The sequence below is a fragment of the Halichoerus grypus genome, chromosome 3, assembly GCF_964656455.1.
Source record: "Halichoerus grypus chromosome 3, mHalGry1.hap1.1, whole genome shotgun sequence".
Lineage (NCBI taxonomy): Eukaryota > Metazoa > Chordata > Mammalia > Carnivora > Phocidae > Halichoerus > Halichoerus grypus.
Genome location: NC_135714.1, coordinates 151,768,315 through 151,793,724, shown reverse-complemented (window position 1 = coordinate 151,793,724; position 25,410 = coordinate 151,768,315). Strand labels below are relative to the sequence as shown.

At 38.0% G+C, this 25,410-nt stretch overlaps 3 protein-coding genes across 3 annotated transcripts; 1 reads left to right on the top strand and 2 right to left on the bottom strand.

Moving 5' to 3' along the window:
• Positions 1–1,031: 1,031 nt before the first annotated feature.
• On the top strand, positions 1,032–2,867 carry DEFB135 (defensin beta 135). The gene is made up of 2 exons (XM_036092451.1): positions 1,032–1,089; positions 2,698–2,867. Exons 1-2 carry the CDS (start codon positions 1,032–1,034, stop codon positions 2,865–2,867), a joined length of 228 nt encoding a protein of 75 aa, XP_035948344.1.
• An 8,525-nt stretch (positions 2,868–11,392) lies between these two features.
• DEFB134 (defensin beta 134) lies at positions 11,393–13,448 on the bottom strand. The gene is made up of 2 exons (XM_036092421.2): positions 13,391–13,448; positions 11,393–11,535 (listed from the first exon to the last, which is right to left on the bottom strand). Exons 1-2 carry the CDS (start codon positions 13,446–13,448, stop codon positions 11,393–11,395), a joined length of 201 nt encoding a protein of 66 aa, XP_035948314.1.
• A 6,636-nt stretch (positions 13,449–20,084) lies between these two features.
• On the bottom strand, positions 20,085–23,715 carry LOC118535824 (beta-defensin 43-like). Its single transcript, XM_036092444.2, has 2 exons — positions 23,658–23,715; positions 20,085–20,266 (listed from the first exon to the last, which is right to left on the bottom strand). The coding sequence occupies exons 1-2, from the start codon at positions 23,713–23,715 to the stop codon at positions 20,085–20,087; spliced, it is 240 nt and encodes a 79-aa protein (XP_035948337.2).
• Positions 23,716–25,410: the final 1,695 nt, after the last annotated feature.

The window sequence follows — 25,410 nt, the reverse complement described above, 5'->3', positions numbered from 1 at the left end:
ATGTACATTTTATAAAGGACTTTTCACAAGAATTGCCTCGTCTCACCTCCTAACAAGCCTTTGGGATAAGTAGCACTGATGGTGTACGATCTACTTCACAGGTGGGAAAACTGCCATTTGAAGAGGTAAAGCAAGTGCCTTATTAAAAGCTCATCAATCTGAATCCAGATCAGAACTCAAATTTCCGATTCTGGGTTCTATACTCTTTGTATAATATCAGATAGAGCTTTTGTAAAGCTTAAAACACGTTGTGAACTTTCAAGCACTGTTGACTGTCAGTACCTCAAAGCAGGAATTCTATCGTAAATTCTTGGTGTATCTCACGTTGCCCAGGACAATGGGTGTGCTTACTGGAAGCTGTAACATGCAGTGTGCTCTCCAGATTCATGTTGGTGGTTTAGAGGGATTTGCCCATGCTCTTTGGGAAGCTCTTATGTTCTCTAAATAGATTATGGCTACACTAGAACTGGGCTGGGCCATACTTTAATTCTTCTGTAGGCAGGAGTCAGGAAAAATTACGTTGTTGCCATATACAATCTGTGTCAACTGGGGAAGTCATTTACTCTACCTGAAACTCATGTTGTTTGCTTTTAAAATGGGAGAATAGCATCTACTTGTGTGTGCGTGTGTGTGTGTGTGTGAGAGAGAGAGAGGTTAAAAACAACTACTGAAAACATTTTGTTAACTACGTAAGGCAGCCTTACAGTTCTTTGCACACCATAGGCACTTGTTAAGTGGATGTACAATGAAGATACAAAGATACTCACACAGCATCCTACCAGGGCTAGACTTGGACTGTTCACACAGTGTGAGTTTGGTCTCCAGCATGCAAGTGGCACTAAGGAAGAAGATTTTAATGGTGAGATGTCATGTTCAAAGTTAGACCTTTAGTTTATTGGACTGCTCAGTGGAGCAAGCAGATGTTCTTGTTCCTGAAAGGTTCACTAGCCATGCAGGTCCCCATGGCTAGAGAGCTACAAATAGAGTGACTCTCTTACCTTCCAGTTGTCTCTTTGTTGATTGGTTTAGCTATGAAGAGCTTACTCTTGGTCCTTGTGGTCCTTGTCTTGCTCTCCTGTGTTCCACCAGGTAAAATGAAATATTCTCCCTGTGCAATTATAAGCAGTGAAGGGAGAGGGGATGAGAAGAAAGCAGGACTTGGATGAAGGAAGCTGAAACAGGAAGGGATGTGATCAGAGATGGACACTTCGGGCTGTTCCAGAAAATGGAGAGAAGATGCCCTTAAAGGACACATAGCAGGAAGTGGTTCTCTCCAGTGAAGAAGATGGTTCTGGATTTTGGTCTGGGGAGTCTGTGAAGTTTGCGGGGAAAGTTGGACCAATGGTATTGGCAGACGTGGGGAAAAGAAAAAGCATGAGACCTTTAGAAGACAGGTAGGATTTGGGAGTGGGAGGGGGACCATTCCTTCAGGACTCTTAGAATTTGCCCTCCTAAGTCAGTTACCTGAATTACTTTTCTCACATTGAGAAGCCTAAGCAAATTTTATGCTGAGCAGAATTAGCAAACAGAGCTGGTTGCTCCAAAGTTTTAACTTACAGCATGATGGGATCCTTGGAAACATCTGTGAGAGGGCTCATAATTTACATCCTCTGGACAGAAACTAGCAACTTGATAATACCAAGAAGGGTCCACTGAAGTCACTGAGGTGGAGGTTCTCAAACAATTTTTGCTTGTAGTTTGCTGGGGTCTGCAGAAAACTACCCAGACCTTCATATTGAAAAGTTATCACTTAAAGGTCAAGTGTGAAGTACTCAAAAGACAGGCCCAGATGAGGATTGTGTTGAGACTGCCACTGTCCTGGGTGGTGCACTGTGTTGCTGTTGGACTCCGCTGTCCCCAGAGGGGTGCTTCAGGGCTAACGGGCACATGGCAGGCAAGTTTGCTTGCCAGTGGCCTTTGGTCATACCACATTGATTATTCTCATACTGCAAAGCCCCAATAGATGGTTCCATGAACCGGCTGAATGGAGAGACTGATGGATAGCTCAGTAGGGTGACTCAGAGCCACCCTCACCCGCTTAAACTGCCTTCCTACTAATCCCCTCCACCCCTTAGCTTCCAGAGGTACCCAGGTCTTAGGGCTAGAAAAAATACTAGCAAAGGATTTAGATATGGGTTTCAGGTATTTCAAACCATTTCACACTCATTATCCCATGTCATGCTTTCAAGTACCCGGTGATTAAGCCAAGGCAGGTAGTAAAGGTACTTTGCTAAAAATCACACACAATGTTATTGGGATGCAGGGCTAGAAGCATGGGCTTCTCTAATTCCAGGTCAGTGATCTTTTCTTCTTCAAGCTGAGACTTTGATGATCTCATACTGCCTTGGTACTATCCCAGACACCTCCTGGTGTAGGGCCTCTGCAGACCCCTGGGACTACTCTGAGGTTCTTTCCATGGCAGAGTCCCAAGCTGAATGTGCTGGGCCCTGGTACCTGCGTATAGTTGATTAGTGATTCATGTAAGTGGGGACCATGGGAACTGATGACTTATAATAGGTTCTTCGGAAAATAAGAGCCACCGAAAAGAAGGTACTCAGCCATAACTTGACTGGGATGTTTTGATTCCATCCAATTTACCATTAAAAAGTTATAAAGTATAATCTGATTCAATCTGATTTATCCACGGTACCATGACACTGCAGAACACTGTGCATTAACCCTTGTTTCTGTTGACAGTTAAAAGTGGACCAAATATGTATATAAGAAGAATCTTTTCTACATGTTGGCGAACTAAAGGTGTTTGCAAGAAATCATGTGGAAAACGTGAAGAATATCATATTTTTTGTGATAGTGCTTTTCTGTGCTGCATTGACAAAAAGTATTTACCTATACAGGTTGGAAAATAAGTATCTGAGTATCTGGGGCTCCTTCTGATTTCCTCTGGGGACCCAGATCTTTCTCAGTTGTACCATTCCATTAAAATGATGGTTTAGCCTGTCTGTGTTTCTGTGTCTGCTTTGTTTCTCTTTATTTAGAAGCAATTTAGTGTCTCTTCTATGGAAATAATCTCTTGTTAAATTCCTTGTCTTCACTATTTTTCTTTCGTTAATTTATTCCTTATTAAACATGTCCTAAAAATTTTTTTTTGAAGTGTATGATACAACCAGAAAAGTATACAAATCATAGGTGAACATCTTAATGAATTTCACAAATTTAATATACCCATGTAACCTGCACCCAGATGGAAAAGAGAATATTACAACATCTTGGTCACTACTGGTCACTATTCCACAAAGGATAATTCCTAGCCTGGCTTCTAATAGCATAAACCCTGGCACCTATTTTTGAACTTTATATAAGTGGAATCATATAGTAGGTACCTCTTTGTGTCTGGCTTCTTCTAATCCACATGATTTTATGGCATTAATTGATATTGTTTGATGTAATTATAGTTTATTCATTCAATGTTGTATAATATTACATTGGAGAATATTTGAATATTCTAGTGTAGATGGTCATGTGTATAGTTTCTAGGTTTTGGCTCTTTTAAATAGTGCTGTGATGAACATTCATGTTTTTTGAGGCTTATATGCAAGCATTTTTGTGGGCATATACTCGGGAGTGAAATTGCTAGTGATGGGCCATGTATATATTCGATTTTAGTAGATATTGTTAAATTGTCTTCCAAGTTGGTTATACCAATTTATACACACAGGAAGGGTCTGAGAATTCTTGCTTTTTTCCATCCTTTTTCATGACTAGTATTTTCTGTCTTTTTTTCCCTCCACTTTGAAGGGTATGTAGTGAAGGAATGTGGTGGTTTAACTTGCATTTTACTGATGACTAATGAAGCTGTGCACATTTTTATGTATTTATTGGCCACTTAGATATCCTTATTTGTGATGTACCTATTCAAGAGTTTCATCCGTTTTTCTACTGGATTGTCTAACTTTGTTATTTGGGAACCTCCTAAGAAACACTCATTATTTGACATTGGAAATAATAAAATAAAATAATGTTGAATATATTTAAGTTTAAATATGGAGAATGTTGTAGTTTGTAATGCACAGTTAGAGAAATTTTGTACTGTTTGGTATGACCAGGCCCTAAAAATGTTTCCATTCTTAAAATTATTAAATTTTATCATCATAAGCAAGATAAATCATTCAAGTTAATAATGATTCAGCCCCCTTCTTTCTTGAATAGGTTTTAGGAGGAATTAAGTCAATGAGAGAGAAGCAGTTCTTCCAATATGACAGGGAAAGAAGGATTTGCTGCTGATGGGCAAACTTCTGGGAGGGGACATTGTCACAGTACGGACCTTTGATGGCTGCTGTGGTGGGTCGTACCCACCCTGTGCAGACAACCTCCTAAGACTGAACTAGACTCTTTGGCTCTTCTAAGAAAGGGACAAAGGTGATTATATACATAGCCAAGTCATATTTCAATGTCATTAACATCACTCCTGCCATTAGCTACATCCATCCTGAGAGTGTCCTATTCAGGACAGTTTTTACTGTAGTCACAGAGTAGTGCAACCATCACTCAGCCAACTTTAGAATGTTTTTATCACTCCCCAAAGAAACTCTGTGGCAGTCATCCTTTGTTAGTGTGCTGGGGTTACTACAACAAAGTACCACAAACTGGGTGGCTTCGTTTAAACGATGGAAATTTATTTTATCATTGTTTTGAAGCCTATACGTCTACAACTGAGATATCAGCAGGGTTGGTTCCTTCTGAAGGCTGAGAGAGAGAATGTATTTCATGCCTTTCACCTAGCTTTAGATGGTTTGCTGGCGTTCCTCAGCTTATGGAAACCAATCATATTGGATTAGGGCCCATCCTAATGACCTCATCTTAACAACTACAACACTATTTTCAAATAAGGTCAAATTCTGAGGTACTAGGAATTAGGATTTCAAAATATGAATTTTGGGGGACACAATTTAACTCATCAGACTCTCTATTTCTTTACGTCCTCACTCAGCACTGGCCAACCGCTAGTCTACTTCTGATTTGTCTGATCTGAACATTTCATATAAATGGAATCATACAATACAGGTGTTTTTTTTTTTTGGACTGACTTTTTTCACTTAGTATAAGACTTGCAAGGTTCATCCATGTTGTAGCATGAACCAAAATTTCATTTTTAATTTGCCAGATATTCTATTGCATGGATGTATATTTAATTGTATAAGAAAACTTGAGAGCTTTTTTCAAAGGGGCTGTACATTTTATACCTCTACCAATGATGTATGACAGTTCCACCTTCTCCACATTCTCGTCAATATTTGGTGGTATTAGCTTCTTTAATTTTTAGACACTGCAGTGCATGTGTGCAGTGGCATCTCAATGTCATTGTAGTCTGCATTCTCCCGATGACCAAAGAAATAATTTTTAATGTGATTCTTGACAATTTCTGAATTTCTTTTGCCAAATGTATGTTTAAATCTTTTGCCCATTTTTACTGGGTTTTTTTTGTTCTTTTATTATTGACTTCTTAATCCTTAGTTTTCGTCTTCTTATCTTTTGAATGGTGTGTTTTGATGTTTCATAGTTTTAAATTTTGTCAAAAGTCAAATTTACAAATGTTTTTCTTTTTAGTTTTTGCTTTTTTGTGTCCTAAGAAACCTTTGCCTACCCCAAGTTATCAAAATATTCTTCTCTCTTCTCTTGTGAACTTAGCTTTTGTGTTTATTTCTATTATCCATCTAGAATTGATTTTTGAGTATGGTGGGAGAAAAGGTTTCTTTTTTTCTGTATGAATATTAAGTTGTTCCTGCAGCACGCGTTGAGGAGATTGTGCTTTTCCCATTGGATATCCTTGGCAACTTTGTACAAAATCAAATTTCAGGGTTCTGTATTCTGTTCTATTAGTCAATCCTTAAACAGTATCATGCGGCCTTTCTTAATAATAAGCCTTAAATCCATATAGTGATAGTTCTGCAGTTTGGTTTTTCTATTTCAATATCATTTTAAAATTCTAGGTCCTTTACATTTCTTTTTTTAAAAGTAGGCTCCACATCCAGTGTGGAGCCCAACGTCGAGCTCAAACTCAAGACCCTGAGATGGAGATCTGAGCTGAGATCAAGAGTCGGCTGCTTAACCAGCTGAGTCACCCAGGTGCCCCGTCCTTTGTATTTCTGTATCAACTTTAGAGTCTGTCGGTTTCTTCAAAAAAGTCTCCTGGAATTATGACGGATTGTGTTGAATCTCTAGGTCATTTTAGAAAGAACTGACACCTTAATAATGTTGAGTCTTCCAATTCATGAATATAGTGTATCTTCCATTTAGGTCTTCTTTTATTTATTGCTGCAATGCTTTGTAGTTTTGATGCTATTATAAATGGAATTGTCTTCTAAGTTTCATTTTCTTTTTTCTTTTTATGCTAGTATATAAAAACACAACTGATTTTATGACAACTTTTCATCCTGTAACTTTGCTAAACTCACCAATTCTAATATTTCTGAGTTACATTTTATGATTTTCTACATAAAAGTTGTGTCATCTGCAAATAAAGATATGTTTACTCCTTTTTTTTTAAAAAAACAAACTTTATATCCTCTTACTCATTTTCCTTAAGGAGTAATATGCATTGAGTAAACACATCCTCTTTTAGAGTGTACGTTTTTAAGCTTTGACAAATACAGTTGTGTAACCACACCACAGCCAACATATAGAGCAATTGTGTCATATTCCTTCATATGCTTTTGTAGAAAACCTCTCCTGTTGCCCTCAATTCTTGGCAATCACTGACCTGTTTCCTGACCCTATAGTTTTGCCATTTTCAGAATGGCATGAAAATGGACTCCAACAGCATGTAACCAGTTAAATTCGGCTTTTTAAATTTAACATAATGCATTTGAAGGGGCACCTGTGTGCCTCAGATGTTAAGTGTCTGCCTTTGGCTCAGGTCATCAGGTCATGATCCCAGCATCGGGATCCCTGCTCAGTGGGGAGCCTGCTTCTCCCTCTCCCACTCTCCCTGCTTGTGTTGCCCTCTCTAGCTGTCTCTCTCTCTGTCAAATAAATAAATAAAATCTTAAAAAAATAATGCATTTGAGATTTATTCATGTTATAGCATATATCAGTAGCTATGTCAGTATCATTCCCTCTTTTTTAAAAATTTTAATAGATTGTAATTATTAAAAGAGCAGTTTTAGGTTCAGCAAAAAATTGAGTGGAAGGTACAGAGATTCCTGTTTACTCATTGCCCTCCCATCCCCCTGCCCAGCCTCCTCTGCGATCAACATCCTGCACAAGAGTGATACATTTGTTACAACTGATTAATCTACATAGACACATCATTATTGCCCGAAGTTTGTAGTTTACATTAAGCTTCACTCTTTTTTTAAATTTAAATTTAAATTAAAAAAAAATTTTTATTTATTTATTTGACAGAGAGAGACACAGCAAGAGAGGGAACACAAGCGGGGGGAGGGTGGGAGAGGGAGAAGCAGGTTTCCCGCGGAGCAGGGAGCCCAATGCGGGGCTCAATCCCAGGACCCTGGGTTTATGACCTGAGCCAAAGGCAGATGCTTAACGACTGAGCCACCCAGGCGCCCCCACTCTTTTTTTTTTTTAAAATAAGTTTTATGCTCAACATAGGGCTTGAATTCATGACCCTGAGATTAAGGTTGCATGCTCTTCCGACTGAGCCAGCCAGGCACCCCTAAGCTTTACTCTTGATGTTGTACGTATTGTGGGTTTGGATGTATTGACATGTGTCCATCATTATGTATTATACAGAGTATTTTCCCTGCCCTAAAAATCCTCTGTGCTCCATCTATTCATCTTTTCCTCCCTTGAAACCTCTGTAAACCACTGATCTTTTTATTGTCTCCATAGTTTTGCTTTTTCCAGAATGTCATATAGTTGGAATCATATGGTATGTAGCCCTTTTAGATTGGCTTCTTTCACTTAGCAATATGAATTTAAGTCTCCTTCATGTCTTTTCACGGCTTGATGGCTCATTTGTTTTTAGTGCTGAATAATATTCCATTGTGGATGTACTATAGTTTATTTATCCATTCACTTACTGAAGGATGTTATGGTTCCCTTAGAGTTATGGCAATTATCAGTAAAGCTGCTAATAACGTGAATGTGCAGGTTTTTGTATTTTATCAATTTCTTTGGATAAATACCAGTGAGTGTGATAGCTGGATTGTATGATCAGAGTATGTTTAGTTTTTTAAGAAGCTCGCAAACAGTCTTCTGAAATGGCTGTACCATTTGTATTCCCACCAGCAATGATAGAGTTCCTGTTACTCCACATCCTTGCCAGCACTGTTGTTGTCAATGTTCTCAATTTTGGTCATTCTAATAGATGTGTAGTGGTAGCCACCTGGCCTGCAGGCTTCCCTAATTCCCTGAGTGCCAAACTCATATTTCCCCATTCTGTGGCTGGCTCCTTGTGTCTGCTTCTAAGTGTGGTGTCAAGAATGAGCCCTGGCAGATGGGAGTGCACACAGTAGGGAAGCCAAAGTCTATGGCAAGGGAAAAATCACAATTTTGGGCCGTAGCTCTACCTTTGGGAAAACAAGTTTTCTAGCCATCAGTCTGGTGCATTGAATTTTGAGAGAAGACATAAAAACTTAAGAATTCTGCCACAACAGGGCACTTGAAGTATGGAGCAGGTCTATCCATACAAGGTCAGAGAAAGCCCCAGATATAAGCAAGACTAACAAAAAGTGTCTCCCATCTGAATGCAGCTAGTAATGATTGGAGGAAGACACTGGTACTTGAGATGTGAGATCAGCAACACAAAGTTCCAAGGAACATGAAGAATGAAGGAAACATGACATCACAAAAGGTCACAATAATTCTCCAGTAACTAAACCCAAAGACAAAGAAATCTGCAATTTACTTGATAATTCAAAAGAGCTATTGAGAAAACTCAAAAAGAGAATGAACTCTTTGGAATAAAGCAAATAATTCATAGTTGTTGACTCAGAAGAGCATGAATTGCACATTCAAGCAAATACACAAATAAATGGACATTTCCAATATTTAAGCAAGCTAATAGGATTTGAAAGGCAAATCCTGAATGATAAATGTCCTGAAGTAGAAAGCATCAGAAAATCAACATCCTGTTCTTTATGGAATTCCGATCCAATTAAGCAAGCCATACATGATCATTTTTATATTCTAACTGATTTTAGGACACATTCAAAAATTCAAATATCCTATGACATATGAGAAGAGGGAGAAGAGGATGTCTCTATCTTCCTGGCTGATGGTCACAGGAAGCAACTGGTGAAGAGAGTCAGTCCCAATCCAGATAAGCTGAGCGAAAGGAGAAGACCAGGTTAAAATCGATCTCTGTGGTTGTTGCCCTGATCTCAGAATCTCTAAAGGCAATTCTATTTCATTAGCTCCTTGGCTAATTGAGAGAGGTCAGTTCCACTTCTTATTTAAGTCAGTTCTAAGTAAAAATGAATTTCCTTAAAGACAGAGCTTTTACTTGCTCTCGAGTCTTCTCAGAATCTCTATTCCAACTTCTAGAATAAAAGTATCACTTTTATTCTTCCTTTATTTTATTTTTTCTTATTTATTATTGAAGTATAATTGACATACAATGTTATATTAGTCTCAGGTGTATAACATATTGATTCAACAATTCTGCACATTACTCAGTGCTCACCATGATAAGTGTAGTCACCAGATATCATCTTGCAACATTATTACAATATTATTGACTATATTCTCTATGCTGTATATTTCATCTCTGTGACTTATTTGTTTTATAACTGGAAGTTTATATCTCTTAATCACCTTTATCTATTTCACCCATCCCCCGACCTACCTCCCATCTGGCAACCAGTTTGTTCCGTGTATTTAAGAGTCTGTTTTGTTTGTTCATTTGTTTTGTTTTTTAGATTCCACATATAAGTGAAATCATATGGTATTTATCTTTTTCTGTCTGACTTATTTCACTTAGCATTATACCCTCTAGGTCCCCCCATATTGTCACAAATGGCAAGATTTTATTCTTTTTTATGACTAATATTCCATTGTGTATATATATATATTGCATATATATTTTATATATATTACATATATAATATAGATATATATTACATATTTTATATGTATAAAGAAGTGGTATATACATTATATATCTATATATTACTAGTATTATATATATACTATACACACACACACACACACACACACACACACCACTTCTTTATCCATTCATCTATTGATGGAAACCATGTATTATTTTTAGAGAGTGCAGTTTTGCCACTGATGAGTGGGATGTCAGGGAGTGGTATCTGAAAAGAATTTTGAAGGAAGTTTGCTCTAAATTGTGACAATACCCTTCCACATTTTGTTGCTTTACTGAGATATTTGGTAAATACATTATTTTAAAGAAGGCTTTTGATCTTAGAATTAAATTTCTTTTGGATGTGTCCATGTACAGAGACTAGCCATAGTTAGCCAATTTCTTTTCAGTTCCATATTTACAGGAGCCCAGAAAAGCTAGAGGTTGCTTGTGTAATATACACACTTTGTATTAAAAGAATAAAACAGTTTGCAGCTACCATTTTTAATAACAGAGTTCATTTCCTGACAGGAGAAGTTGTAGGTTTGCCTACCACACCTTCATAAGGTTGACTGGGAAAGAAAACGGTGAGTCCAAATGAACTTAGAAAATGTATTACTTACATACACAGCAAAGTAAGATCAGCATGGTGTTAGCTCCTAGGGCCACAGGATGAACCCAACCAAAGGGGCCAGATGATGGGTAGCAGAGATGTTGGGCCCCTACTGCTGCTGAGGAGTCAACTGTAAATGATAGCCAAGTGGTCTGATAGCCTGTAGCTGAACCTGAGGAGGTTGAGGTGGAAAGTCCCATGCTTTCACTTCCTGAAACCAGGGAGGTGGCTGAGAACCTGCTTCATGACTGCCCATTACAACATGGTCTTTTTCCTGTGTTTCAAGAAGAACTGCATGGTCAGACTCAGTCAAGACTTCAGCCAACCTGCAGTTAAGCCTTGTCTATGCAGTCTATGTGAGCATACAAGGTCATCAGGGCTTAGGGCAGATCTGTTTCTCTAAGATGCACAGTCCAAAGAGAAAGTGAATGGAGAGCTGAAGGGATGGAAGGGTAAAGCCTAGGTGTAAAAAGATATTTCTGTAACTTGAAGCCTCTATAAATAATTAAGACATCCTTTCTATGAGGAAAGAGAAATAAAATATATCCTAAGTTTTCATGAGAAGCTTAGCTGTCTTTAGGAAGGCAGCAGCTCAGCTTTTCAAATACAAAATCCTAAGATTCTGATGGCTTATTTAAAAAATGCTAAAAACCCACAGTTGTGGGCACATGACAGTGTCACAGTGTAATCTAGATTCCCTTGCTGTGTGAAAGATGGTGGAAAGAATGTCGAGGACTTTCAAGTTCATTGGCATTCTCTGGCTTCTCTTGTCAGGGGTCTGGGTTTCCTTTGACACAGCATTCCAGTTGAAACATACAGTAGGCAACTAACATTTCACTTGTAGAGCACTCAAGTCTGCAGATACCATTCCCATAGCATTTCCTGTGCATTTCTGATGCCAGTGGATTCAAGCCTGGAAAGAAAATGAATGGAAAGATAATTCACTATGGGTCTTTCTGGACTGTAGAATTGGTACTTCTATTTTTATCAAACTAGATTCCAAGGAGACTTGATTATAATGTTTGGTTCTATAATTGAAAAAAAAAATTAACTACAGCTTTCCTCCCCCTCCCCCTCCATTCATACATTGAAACCCTAAACTCCAATGTGGCTATATTTCAAAGATACAAATGTAGTGATCCGAAGGGACAGGTGCACCCCAATGTTTATAGCAGCAATGTCCACAATAGCCAAACTATAGAAAGAGCCCAGATGTCCATCAACAGATGAATGGATAAAGAAGATGTTGTACACACACACACACACACACACACACACAGGCATATTATGCAGCCATCAAAACGTGGATGGAACTAGAGGGTATTATGTTAAGCAAAATAAGTCAATCAAAGAAAAACAATTATCATATAATTTCACTGATATGTGGAATTTGAGAAACAAGGCAGAGGATCATAGGGGAAGAGAGGAAAAAATGAAACAAGACGAAACCAGAGAGGGAGACAAACCACAAGAGACTATTAATCTCAGGAAACAAACTGAGGGTTGCTGGAGTGGAGGGGGGTAGGAGGGATGGGGTGGCTGGGTGATGGACATTGGGGAGGGTATGTGTTGTGGTGAGCGCTGTGTATTGTGTAAGACTGATGAATCACAGACCCGTACCCTTGAAACAAATAACACATTATATGTTAATAATAACAAAAATACATGGCAATAAAAAAAAAATAAGAGGTGTTCCTAACATGCAAAAAAAAAAAAAAAAAAAGATGAAAGCCTGAGAAGATGAAGTGTAGTGGTCTGCATAACAAGATAAGAAATTCCTACGGAAATGATGAGCTTTGGGAATGCATAAGGCACTAAAGGCAATATTGTAGACTACCTAGTTGGCTGTCTAGAGGCCATGAATGCATTGCTATAAACCATAATGGAATTGGTCCCATCAGCAGCTTCAAGAGGCCCGGATTGTATGGATTCTTAAATCCAGCCTATTGAGTTACATGACCCAAAAATCTCGTTCATCTGCCTAGAGGTTACTTGAGGGAGGATGAGAAATTAAATGGGATCCTATAACATCTGGATTTGAACTGACTCAGTAGCCCTGAGTGAAGAGAATATTCAAGAAGGGATTTTTAAAGTCAGTAATGAATATGGTCAAGCTAAACTATGAGACCAGTCAGTGCTCTCTCTCATGTCTCTCTACCTGCTATCTCATCTGATCAGACATTTCTTTTAGCACATAAAGCTTATTAATTCTCTTGGAACAAGCCATTCCAAATCTGTTTCTCCATGTATCTAAGGCATCTACAAATAGTAAATTTACTATAAGCAATTTAAGCAAATTAGAAAGCTTAACAAATTGTGTTACCATTATTTGTTGGTTTTGACTATTATGCCTAGACATGTTCCTCACTTAGGGACAAAACAATAGTGGCAAAACAGGATGGGGTATTATTAATGATGATATAATGATAACTCTCATGAGCCTGGTACCCTACATGTGATGTACAGGCCTATTCTATACATTATCACACTTAATCCTTGCAAGACGCTGAGATTAGTATTATTGCCACTTTGTGTATGAAGAAACTAAGATTCAGAGAAGATTAGACTTCTGCTTAAAGCTGCATGGCTAACAAAAGTTGGAGAGCCAAGATTCAAGCTCAGGTCTTGCTAATAATGTCAGACCGGTTGATGCTGTTTCCGCTTTGAAAATAGAAGGGTCCATGGTGGGAAGACATTCATAGGTTTGCTTAGTGGAATTGCTCTTCTAGACAAATGACCTGACCCCCCCCCGAAAATTCCCATTTTACCTGCCACCACTGGGTCCCAAAAGAAGAGCAAGACAAACACAATGAGGAGAGGCTTCATGGCTGAGAGCCTCCGTTGAGGAGGCTGGTGGCAGGGTCTGACTCTGGCTGTCAGAGTGCAGAAAGGGAAGGTTGAGCACGCCCTCCCATACAAACCTCTCAGGTCTGGGGTATGCCCTGCTCCAGGTAGATATGCTACACTGATCTTCCCTGAGGCAGAGAAGCTGGTAATGCTTATGTGTGGAAAAAACTGACGGCCCTTTCCCCCTTTGACAGCTTTTCCTATTGACAAAGGCACTGCTCCCCGACCTGGATTTGCCAAAGGTACTAATGGAGACCTGAGAACTATACTTTTTCTTTTTTTAAGTAAATAAACATAATTTTTTGTTACTACAAAAATTAAATGTTAATTTTGGACAATTTATAAAATATTAAAAATTACAAAGAAGGAAAAGTTAACACTTGAGTCCATCTCTCAGAAACAACCCATGTGTTTCTTAAGAAAGTTTTATGTATGCCTAGTTTATTATTTAATATTTTGTTATGAATAGTTCTGAATCATATACTTGTAATCAGATATCCTGCTTTTCTAATGTGATATATACCATAAATATTTTTTGTCTCATTAAAATTCTTCATAAGTGATATTTTTCAAAGTTGCATAATATTCTGTCAAGGTCTTTTTTAATAGCTATCACTATTTAAAAAAACTTTATTGAGATATAAATGCCATAAAAATTTAAATATTAAAGTGTACAATTTGATAAATTTTGACACATATACTTTTTTGAAACCATCATCACATTCAAGATAGTGAACATATCTGTTACCCCAACCATTCTTTATAACTTTTCTTCCCCAGGTTTATTGAAGTATAATTAACAAATAAAAATTGTCTATGTTTAAACAATCAAATGTGATGATTTGAAGTACATATACATTGTGAAATGATTATCACAATCAAACTAATTAACACATCCATCACCTCAAATAGTTACAATTTTTTTTTTTTGGTGGTGAGTATATGTAAGATTTACTTTCTAAGCAAATTTCAAGTATACATTATTTTATTAACTGGAGTCACCATACTGTACATTAGATCCTCAGAACTTATTCATCTTATAACTGAAAATTTGTTTCCTTTGGCTAACATCTCCCATTTCCCCCACTTTCCAAATTCTGGCAATTACCACTTTACCTTCTAGTTCTATGAGTTTGACTTTTTTGAGATTTCACATGTTAGTGAGATCATACAGTATTTGTCTATATATGGCTTTTTTCACTTAGCATAATATCCTCTAGGTTTTTCCATGTTGTTACAAATAGCAGGGTTTCCTTCTTTTTTTATGGCTGAATAATATTGCATTGTATATATACCACATCTTTTTTTTTTTTTAAGATTTATTTATTTGAAGAGAGAGAGAGCATAGGGGAGGTGGTGGAGGGGCAGGGGGAGAGGGAGAGAATCTCAAGCAGACTCCCAGCTGAGTGCAGAACCCCATGAGGGCTCTATCTCACTACGCTGAGATCATGACCTGAGTTGAAACCAAGAGTCGGATGCTTAACAGACTGTGCCACCCAGGCACCCCTCCTATATATTTATTGAAAAAAATCTGTGTGTAAGTGGAGCCATGTAGTTCAAACCATGTTGTTCAAGAGTCAACTCTATACTATCTATTAGAAGTGAGTGGCTCAATAGGAAAGGATTACATAAAAGCATGGATACCAGGAGGCAGGAATCATTGAAAGCCATCTTAGAAGTTGCCTACCCTACACCTGAATTTTCTTGGGAAATTTCTTACTAATTTGTTAGATTTTGATTTTAAGAATATTAAAAAAAACATATTTCATCTGTTTTTCCCCCTGTTTTCAAAAGTCTAAAACACTTAATTCACCAATATTATATTCTGAACAATGTGTACCTTTTCCCCTCGAAAAGAGAGAAAGAACAGACTTCTGCATGTCAAAAGACTATGTTCAAAATAACCAAAGTATGGAAAGAGCCCAGATGTCCATGGACAGATGAATGGATAAAGAAAATCTAGTATGTGTGTGTGTGTGTGTATATTTATAATGGAATATTATTCAGCCATCAAAAAGAATGAAATCTTACTATTTGCAACAATGTGGATGGAACTAGAGGGTATTATGCTAAGCAAAATAGGTCAGTCAGAGATAGACAAATATCATATGATTTCACTCATATGTGGAGTTTAAGAAACAAAACAGATGAACATAGGGGAAGAGAAGGAAAAATAAAATAAGATAAAAACAGAGAGGGAGGCAAATCATAAGACTCTTAATTATAGGGAACAAACTGAGGGTTGCTGGAGGGGGTGGGAGGATAGGGTAGCTGGGTGACGGGCATTAAGGAGGGCACGTGATATAAAGAGCCCTGGATGTTAAATGCAACTGATGAATCACTAAACTCTTATCTCTGAAACTAATAATACACTATATGTTAATTAATTGATTTTAAATTAAAAGAACTTAAGGAAGGTAAAAAATAAAAAAAAGAGTCCTAGGCTCTACTGACTGAGCCAGCCAGATGCCCCTAAAAATCCAGATTTCTACTTTTATCAAATAAATCAGAAGATATAGCAACATTCTTTTGGCATCCCTTGCACGGCAAGAATCTGCTAGAACTGAATAGAAGTTACTCTTCATGTAAGGCCTATATGTTCCATGGTTCCCCTCTCCTCACCATTCCTCAAACTTCTCCCCAATACTGAGACATGCATTAATTTCCACTTGTCATAATGAACTTTTGTTTTCTTATAATAGAGAAATATATCTCTGTGCAAGACTCTCTCACAAATGGGGAAAGGAACTCAGAACTGCCAACTCAGGGAAGTCTTTGAGGTACTCTGACATGACAAAGAAAGTGTATGAAGTATGGAAGGGGGCCCCCCAAGCCATTATGTACTGTTGTGCAATGCACCTCATTGCCTCTGTGAATGGTGCCCCCTAGGGTTGTGCAGTGAGCAATCTACACAGCTGTTCAGTGCATTCTGGAGGCATGAGAAAGATACAGAGGTGGCACAGACCTGTGAGAACAGAGCAAGCAGGGGATGGCCCCAAACGGGGTGGAAACAAACTGAGGGTTGCTTGTGGGGGAGGGGAGAGGGTGTATGGGGTAACTGGGTGATGAGCATTAAGGAGGGCACTTCATGGAATGAGCACTGGGTGTTATATGCAACTGATAAATCACTAAATCCTACCCCTGAAACTAATAGTACACTATATGTTAACTAAATTGAATTAAAAAAAAAAAGACTATGTTCTTTCGGGCACTGGAAGGAACTCTTGGATTCGGATTTTATGATAGATTTTGGAGAGTGCAGATGAATTAAGAGCTATTCATTCCCTAAACCAAGTCTTGAATAAGGTAGAGGAAGAGCGATAGAATAGGAGTGAAGGAAGATGAACAGTACACAGAGTGAGGGGGAGGGTGTCCCTGTTTTTCTCTCCAGTCTTGGGTTTCATATAGTGGGAGGCAAGGGAAATGGGAGGAGGTAATGGAGGATAGAAGCTCTGGGTAGTCTGATGGCAAGGTGCACTGGTGTTTCTTTATGTGAATGGAGCTCAGTGAGGCGGCAAGACCATAGCATAGCGCACTGATTGACTGGTTTTCAATGGTAGATAGGTCTGAGGTAGTCTCAAAGCATTGGTCCCCCTTCCCTCACACAGGTTCTCCCAGTGTGGGAAGAGAGTAATAGTAGAACCCTTGTATGACTGACATCACCATGGATGTGGTGGAACAATAGCTATTCCCACTGGAACATCTGGTAAACTAGAATGATGCTGGAGTGGCAGAATCATCCCATACACTAAAGAATGAGCCTCACCCAAAGAGTTTTAAGAATTTTATGAAAAACAAGAAACAACTTAGCAGTTATACATTGGCTAGGGACTGAAGACCAAGCAGGAATGATGATTATGTTGGTAATGTTAACATAATCAATGCTCTCTCAGATGCCTTACCACTGTTTAAGTCCTCTTGAACTTACAAATAATTTAGAGAAAAGAAGCAACTCTGAACACACCGAGTTTGTTTCTGTGACCAGGAGGAATGAGGTTCATAGTAGGAATTAGGTTCATTTATTAAAAAAAATAAAGTTACACTTTTGCAAATGTGTCCAGTGGACTGATAACCATATCCTTTGCATGACTCCATTATGCTGAAACATCTCCTTATTGACTCTCCCCCTTCTCCTAACCTACTTTCTCTTCTGGCCTCTTCAGTTTAGTGAGCTGTATTGCTAACCATCTCTTTGCCAGCTTTGAAATCACAGTATCATCTTTCATACCTTCTTCTCATTATGTCCTATGGCCACTAAATTCTGTCAATCCAAAGCAGGAAAGAATGTCCAATGGAAAAAAGACAGTCTCTTCAACAAATGGTGTTGGGAAAATTGGACAGCCACATGCAGAAGAATGAAACTGGACCATTTCCTTACACCACACACAAAAATAGACTCAAATGAATGAAAGACCTAAATGTGAGACAGGAATCCATCAAAATCCTAGGGGAGAACAGAGGCAGCAACCTCTTCGACCTCAGCCGCAGCAACTTCTTCCTAGAAACATTGCCAAAGGCAAGGGAAGCAAGGGCAAAAATGAACTATTGAGACTTCATCAAGATAAAAAGCTTTTGCACAGCAAAGGAAACAATCAACAAAACCAAAAGACAACCGACAGAATGGGACAAGATATTTGCAAATGACATATCAGATAAAGGGCTTGTATCCAAAATCTATAAAGAACTTATAAAGCTCAACACCCAAGGAACAAATAATCCAATCAAGAAATGGGCAGAAGACATGGACAGACATTTCTGCAAAGAAGACATCCAAATGGCCAACAGACACATGAAAAAGTGCTCAACATCACTTGGCATCAGGGAAATACAAATCAAAACCTCAATGAGATACCCCCTCACACCAGTCAGAATGGTTAAAATTAACAAATCAGGAAACAGCAGATGTTGGTGACGATGAGGAGAAAGGCAAACCCTCCTACCCTGTTGGTGGGAATGCAAGCTGGTGCAGCCACTCTGGAAAACAGTATGGAGATTCCTCAAAAAGTTGAAAATAGAGCTACCCTACGACCCAGCAATTGCAAGAGGTTGAAAATAGAGCTACCCTACGACCCACCAATTGCACTACTGGGTATATACACCAAAGATACAAATGTAGTGATCCGAAGGGGCATGTGCATCCCAATGTTTATAGCCGCAATGTCCACAATAGCCAAACTATGGAAAGAGCCCAGATGTCCATCAACAGATGAATGGATAAAGAAGATGTGATACACACACACACACACACACACACACACACACACACACACACACACACAGGAATATTATGCAGCCATCAAAAAACCAAAATCTTGCCATTTGCAATGATGTGGATGGAACTAGAAAGTATTATGCTGAGCGAAATAAGTCAATCAGAGAAAGACAATTATCGTATGATCTCACTGATATGAAAAATTTGAGAAACAAGACAGAGGATCATAGGGGAAGGGAGGGAAAAATGAAACAAGACAAAACCAGAGAGGGAGACAAACCATAAGAGACTCTTCATCTCAGGAAACAAACTGAGGGTTGCTGGATGGGGGATGGGAGGGATGGGGTGACTGGGTGATGGACACTGGGGAGGGTAGGTACTATGGTGAGCTCTGTGAATTGTGGAAGACTGATGAATCACTGACCTGTACCCCTGAAACAAATAATATATGTTAATTAAAAAAATAAAAGTTTTACTTCAATGTGTAAAAAAAAAATAAATTCTGTCAATCCTACTTCTGAAATCCATCCCGAATCTCTTCTTTCTTCTTAGTCCTCACTACCAGTGTTCCAGTCCTAGATTATTGAAATATAATAGTGTTGAATAAATATATTGGTTATATAAGATTGTATATCTCACAAGTAGAAAATATACCTTATTTTCAAGACCACATGAAATTTTAACAGATATCAATTTTATCTTAGATCACAAAGAATGATTCAATAAATTCCAAAAAGCTATAGAACAGATCACATTCTCTGGTCCCATGAAATTACAGTTAACACGGAGCTTACACTGGGGTCAGGCACTGCTTAAGAACTTCACATCTACTAATATAATTCTCCTAACACTATGATGTAAGTACTATTGTTATCTCATTTTGTAGATAAGGAAACTGATGTAGAGAGAGACTCTAGAACTTGCCAAAGATCAGACGGTACATTATGGGGCTGAGATATAGTATTATAGATGAAACAACAACATGGTAGTGGATATAAATGAAGGAAGTTAATGTAAAAGCACACACATGAAAAGAGTGTAAGCCTTCATAAAATTCATATTTACTTTAACCTTACCATTTAAACATATAATTATCACGAATTTCATTTATCCTTCATATTAATTATCCTTATATAGAAAAGAGAATTTTAAACACTTTCAGTTTCTTTTCCTGGAATCTGAAGAAGATGGAGTTGGACATTTCACCACTTCTTTTTTTTAAGATTTTATTATTTATTTGTCGGAGAGTGAGACAGAGAGTGAGTGAGCACAAGCAGGGGAATCAGCAGGCAGAGGGAGAAGCAGTCTCCCCGTTGAGCAAGGAGCCCAGTGTGGGACTTGATCCCAGGACCCTGAAATCATGAAGGACCCCCGGGGTCATGACCTGAGCCAAAGGCAGCTGCTTAACTGACTGAGCCACCCAGGTGTCCCTGCCACTTCTTTTTTTTCTTAAGTTTAGTTTTCCTCCCTTTGCAGCAGATGGTCCAGTCAGAGCAGTATCTGATTGCACGTTCATCAGCATTGCACTTCATTCTGCAGTTATAGGTTTCTAAAGAGCATGTGTCTTTAAAAAATGAGGTCCTGGCTTTGAAAAGAGAAAAAAAAATTATATTAGGTTATATTTTTTATTTTTATCTTTTAATGTCTAAAGTCTTCTATAATAAATTAAAACATCAGTAGAGAACTTTCTCAGAAAAAAGTAACAGAAAAAAATACAGAAGAGAAAAGCAGAGATACTGAATAAAGATTAATGAAGATCTTTTCCATAGGGTAGGTAAATGGGGCAGTGAGCTGAAGAGGAGAGTTTTCGATGAGAACTGTTATGGCATATTTCTGTGTAAAATGAATAATTTGTTTAGGGGTGGGGATTCATGATGCAAGAAACAATGTTTGACTTCACGAGTGAAGTCTTTAAAAAGTGAGTGGGGATAAAAATCTAGTTGAAAGTGGAGGGGTTAACCTTAAATCAGAATGGAGAGAAGGCAGAGTAAGATAAAATTAGGTGAAGGCATATGGTGGTGGGAAAATGAGGAAGTTATCTCTTGGTACTTTTACTTTCTTGGTGAAATAAAAAGAAATCATCAACTGAGAATAAGGGAACAGAGGAAGCTGAGTCTTGGTTCTAACTGTCCAGTACATTTGGGCTCAAAGCCATGTCTCCTTCACTGAGGAAATTTCTAAGATTGCACAAACTCCCATAAGTCATAATTTCTCACTTTGGTTTCTCTCTCTCTCTCTCTCTCTCGGTGTCACATAGGAAAACTTGGGAAACTCTTTGGCATTATTTCCTAAAGTTGAAGATACACATGTTCTATGAAAAAAGTTTAATTCCTTGGTATATACCCGATAAGTATGTGTTCACATATACAACAAGAATCATTGAGCAAAAATTCATAGCAGTAATAGTATTTATAGCAGCCAAATCCTAGAAACAATCTAAATGTTCACCAACAGTAAAATGAATAAGTATACTGTGGCATATTACTATGATGGAACACTATATAGGAATATAAACTAATGAACTTCAGTTGTACACAGCAACATAGTTGAATTTCATGCATGTCGTATGGAGTAAAGTAAGCCAGTTACAGTATCATTTCATTTATATAAATTTTAAAGCAAGGTGACAAAACTAAACAATAGTGTATAGATATATGTTCTTAGGTGACAGAATCCTAATATATGTTCTTGCAGCCGGAATTCTAATGTTTGGTTGTCTACCATTCTTCTAGATATCCTAGGCATAAATCTGTATTAGTTTAAGCCAATGATAGTGTTCTCTATTTCTTTGCCAGTGATTAGTTTGAAGGTGGGTATGCAATTCATTTCTGGGGAACTTCGGAGAAAGCATTCCTTGTCAATAACGAAGAAATGTACTCCTTTTACTCTGGTGTAATGTGGTGGATCTGGATATGATGTTCAAAACAGTGACAGGTATCTTGCGACCATAGGAAAATCTAGTCAAGGATAAATCTGACTCTTCTCCAATACTTGGTAGTGTGGATGATCTGCTGCATTAGCCAATTTCAGAATTGTCTGACCTTTGGACTTCTTATGTGCAATAATATATTTTCTTTATTGATTAAGCCAGTTGAATCTGAGTTGTTTGTTGCTTGAACCTGAAAACATACTCACTGGTACAGCAAGCATTTACAGTAAAATATAAAAAAAAAAAAACCCTCAGAGAATGGGAGAGGATATTTGCAAACCTATGTCTGATAAAGGTTTAGGGTCCAGAATATACAAAGAACTGGCAACTCAATAATAAAAGACAACCTAATTAAAAAAGGAGTAAAGGATTTGAATAGACATTTCTACAAAGAAGATATAAAAATGGCCCACAAAACATGAAAAGATGATCAATATCATTAAGTAGCAAATTAAATGCAAATTAAAACTACAATGAGATATTGCTATAGCAACTAGGATAATGATAATAACAAAGACGGACAATAGCAAATGTTGGTGAAGATGTGGAGAAATTGGACCTTCATGCACAGCTGGTGGGATTATAAGATGAAGCATGCAGCTGTGGAAAATTGTTTGACAATTACTCAGAAAGTTAAACATAGTTATTTTTAAAAAAGATTTATTTATTTAAGAGCGAGCAGGGGGAGGGGCAAAGGGAGAGGGAGACAAGCAGACTGCACACTGAGTGGGGAGCCCAACTCAGGGCTCGATCCTAGGACCCCGAGATCATAACCTGAGCCAAAATCAAGAGTCAGATGCTTAATCGACTGAGCCACGCAGGTGCCCCTAAACATAGTTATTGTATAACACAGCAATTCTATTCCAAGTTATATACTCAAAAGAATTGAAAATATGTCCACAAAAAAACTTGGCTATAAGTGTTAACAGCACATCATTCATAATAGCTCCAAAGTAGAAACAATCCAAATGTCCATTAACTGATGAATGGATGAGTAAAAGGTAATGTATCCATTCAATAGAAAACCATTCATCAATTGAAAGAAATTGAGCACTGAAGCATGCTACATGGATGAATTTTGAAAAAACATGCCAAGTGAAAGAAAACAGACTCTAAGGGCCACGTATTGTATGATTATATTAAATATCCAGAATAGGTAAATTGATAGAGACAGGAAGTAGATTAGTGGCTGCCAGGGTCTGAAGGGAGGGGAGGATGGGGAATGACTGTTAATGAACATGAAGTTTCTTTATGGGGTGATGAAATGTTCTAGAATTAGATAGTGGTGATGGTTGCACAACTTTATGAATATATAAGAAACCACTGAAATGGTATACTTTAAGAGAGTGAATTTTATCTCATTAAAAATACATAAAAAAATGAGAACAATGAGGGGAATCTTGAATTGCCAGCTATTAAAATGTGCTCTAAAGTGGTGGGTGCATCAGAAGAGATAGGTAAGTCCATAGATAATAATATAAACCCCATTTATAAATCCAATGATTAATATATTTTTCTTATATATTATTGGTGGATTTAAAAATTAACTTGGGAAGGTTAGATTGATTATTCAATAATATGCCTGTATAACTGGTCATCTGGATAGTGTTAAGATGGAATCTTAATTCCCATCATACACAAAGTCATTTCTACTGAGGCCCTTACCAAGATTGATGATCAGAGTTCTGTGAACCACAGATAATGATGGGGCAGCCTCCTCTTCACCCTTGGCCATTCTAATCATCACTCACTTCCATTGTTTCAATTTCCCAAGTTTCCTGTGTTCTGTGAACATCCTCTCACCATCTTTGGATCAAACAATAGTCCTTAAGTTAGAGTTCAAAATAAGTGAAATCACTGAAGGGGACCACCTTATGGATTTGTCCTTAGCATCAACTCTCCATTCCTGTTAGGGCCAAAGCACTCCTCTGACATTCTTCATTGTGTGGTACGATCTGCACCTGACTTATTTTCAAGTTCTTGGAAGACCTTTTATTCTCTCTCATTTATATTTTCATATCTCTGGAATGAAAGATTTCTGTCTTACCTTGAGGAACTATGGACAGCAAAGCAAGGACTCCAAGGATGGAATGCAAGACCCTCATGGTTGAATAACTGGAGAGAATCAGTAGCTGTGATGAAGAGAACTTCTCTGTATATTCAGTACTCAAGAGATGAGTTGCTGTATGATTATTGAACCTTTTAGTAGCAAGAACATTTCTGTGTTCCAATGAGCCTTCATATCAGGAGACAGCATGCAATGGACATGACTATCAGCCATTCAAAGTACATTTGTCCATGTTGACAGGTGGTAGGCAAAGACAGTAGGATGCACAACACTTACAGAGGAGGGGCAGCCATAGTGAAGGAAGAAGAGAAAGTGTGACAAACCATTATCTTATGGCTCCTGGCAGAACTGTAAAGGTTAAGGCATTTCCAGAGTTAAAGTATTCAATTTATTTCCTCAATAACAGGAGGAGAAACACTATTATAACAGCATGTCTATTTATAAATATTTTTTGGAATGTACCTTACCAGACTTAAGCAATGAAATTACATTTAAAACCATATACAGGCTACTGAGAGATTAAAAAAAGCTTCTATTTGATTGCCTTCTGTCCAACTACCTGAATGAAACTGACTAATTTTTATATCTAAAGTCTTAGGTAATACAAATTGTTTACACATCACAGTTATATGTAATGTGAGAGGAATCAAAAAGAAAGAGTGGACCTTTGATGCACTTAGGACAGCAAGTAATACAGAAAAATCAATGGCAATGCAACACGAGCATATGGCTGACGACGTGGCATAAATGATCTCACAGACACGAATGACATGAACATAAGGGAACGCCAGAGTAGTTTGGGTGGCTTAGGGAATGCTTAAAGAAGGCACAGTAAAAATACCAATTTTAGAAACTGCAAAGTGCATTCACACTCATGATCTTATTTGATGTTTCTATTTTTTTAGATGGTCTTACTCCAGCTCCTTTCTGCTGTGGCTTCCTCTGGGTACTGCTTCTATTTCAGGGTTTCAGTGAATGGGACACACAGTTTCATTATTGGAGAAGGTCCTCCCTGGCTATTGAGACTTTGAAAATGACTTCTTGAGCTGACTCAGGATATGGGATTGGTGGAGTCTTGTGGTGCTATTAACATAGGTCTTGAAAGAGGTAAACCTCAAAAGTAGCCTAAGCCAGTGAGGGTGCTGGAAGCTCTGGCGATGACTTTCCCTCTAAGTCTGGGTTCATGTTTTTTCTCCTCTGAAATTGCTGGGACAGTGGTACTTGGGAATAAGCATCTCCCAGCACCCTAAAAAGTCACAGTGGGATTTTAGGGTCATTGGGGTGTGTGCTGGTTATTGAGGACTGCTCCACTTACTTAAATTTGTCTGATCTGGAGTCTTTAACATCTCTGATTATAAATTCAGAAGTTACTGATTTTTCTTATGTGTCTTGGAATTCTTGCCTTCTTGATCATGAGGAAAAACTTTGGAAGTATAGCTTACATTGCAAAGAAATCAAATATATGAGCACAAGTCATCGAGTTCCCTTATGGAATACTGAGGGCAGAATTTTCAGTGATACTTTGACATTTTCTATAAATACCTATTTCCCATCCAGGTAAATCTGGGGCCAGAAGGTGGGCTTGAAAAGCTGCTCAGGAGGCCCAAGAACATTGTGTGATCCATGGGCTGGCAATCAGGGACATCAAAGGAAGGATGGGAAGAAGGTTCACTGCATTCTGGGGGTGGGTTGGTGTGCACCAGGTGAGTGTTGAGAGGTAGCTTATCATCAA

Coding starts and splice junctions, on each gene's coding strand:
- LOC118535824 (XM_036092444.2), bottom strand. CDS start 23,715: ATGAGGGTCTTGCATTCCATCCTTGGAGTCCTTGCTTTGCTGTCCATA. Junction 20,267..23,657: donor GCTGTCCATAGTTCCTCAAG/GTAAGACAGAAA, acceptor CTCTTTTCAAAG/CCAGGACCTCATTTTTTAAA.
- DEFB135 (XM_036092451.1), top strand. CDS start 1,032: ATGAAGAGCTTACTCTTGGTCCTTGTGGTCCTTGTCTTGCTCTCCTGT. Junction 1,090..2,697: donor GCTCTCCTGTGTTCCACCAG/GTAAAATGAAAT, acceptor TTCTGTTGACAG/TTAAAAGTGGACCAAATATG.
- DEFB134 (XM_036092421.2), bottom strand. CDS start 13,448: ATGAAGCCTCTCCTCATTGTGTTTGTCTTGCTCTTCTTTTGGGACCCA. Junction 11,536..13,390: donor TTGGGACCCAGTGGTGGCAG/GTAAAATGGGAA, acceptor TTTTCTTTCCAG/GCTTGAATCCACTGGCATCA.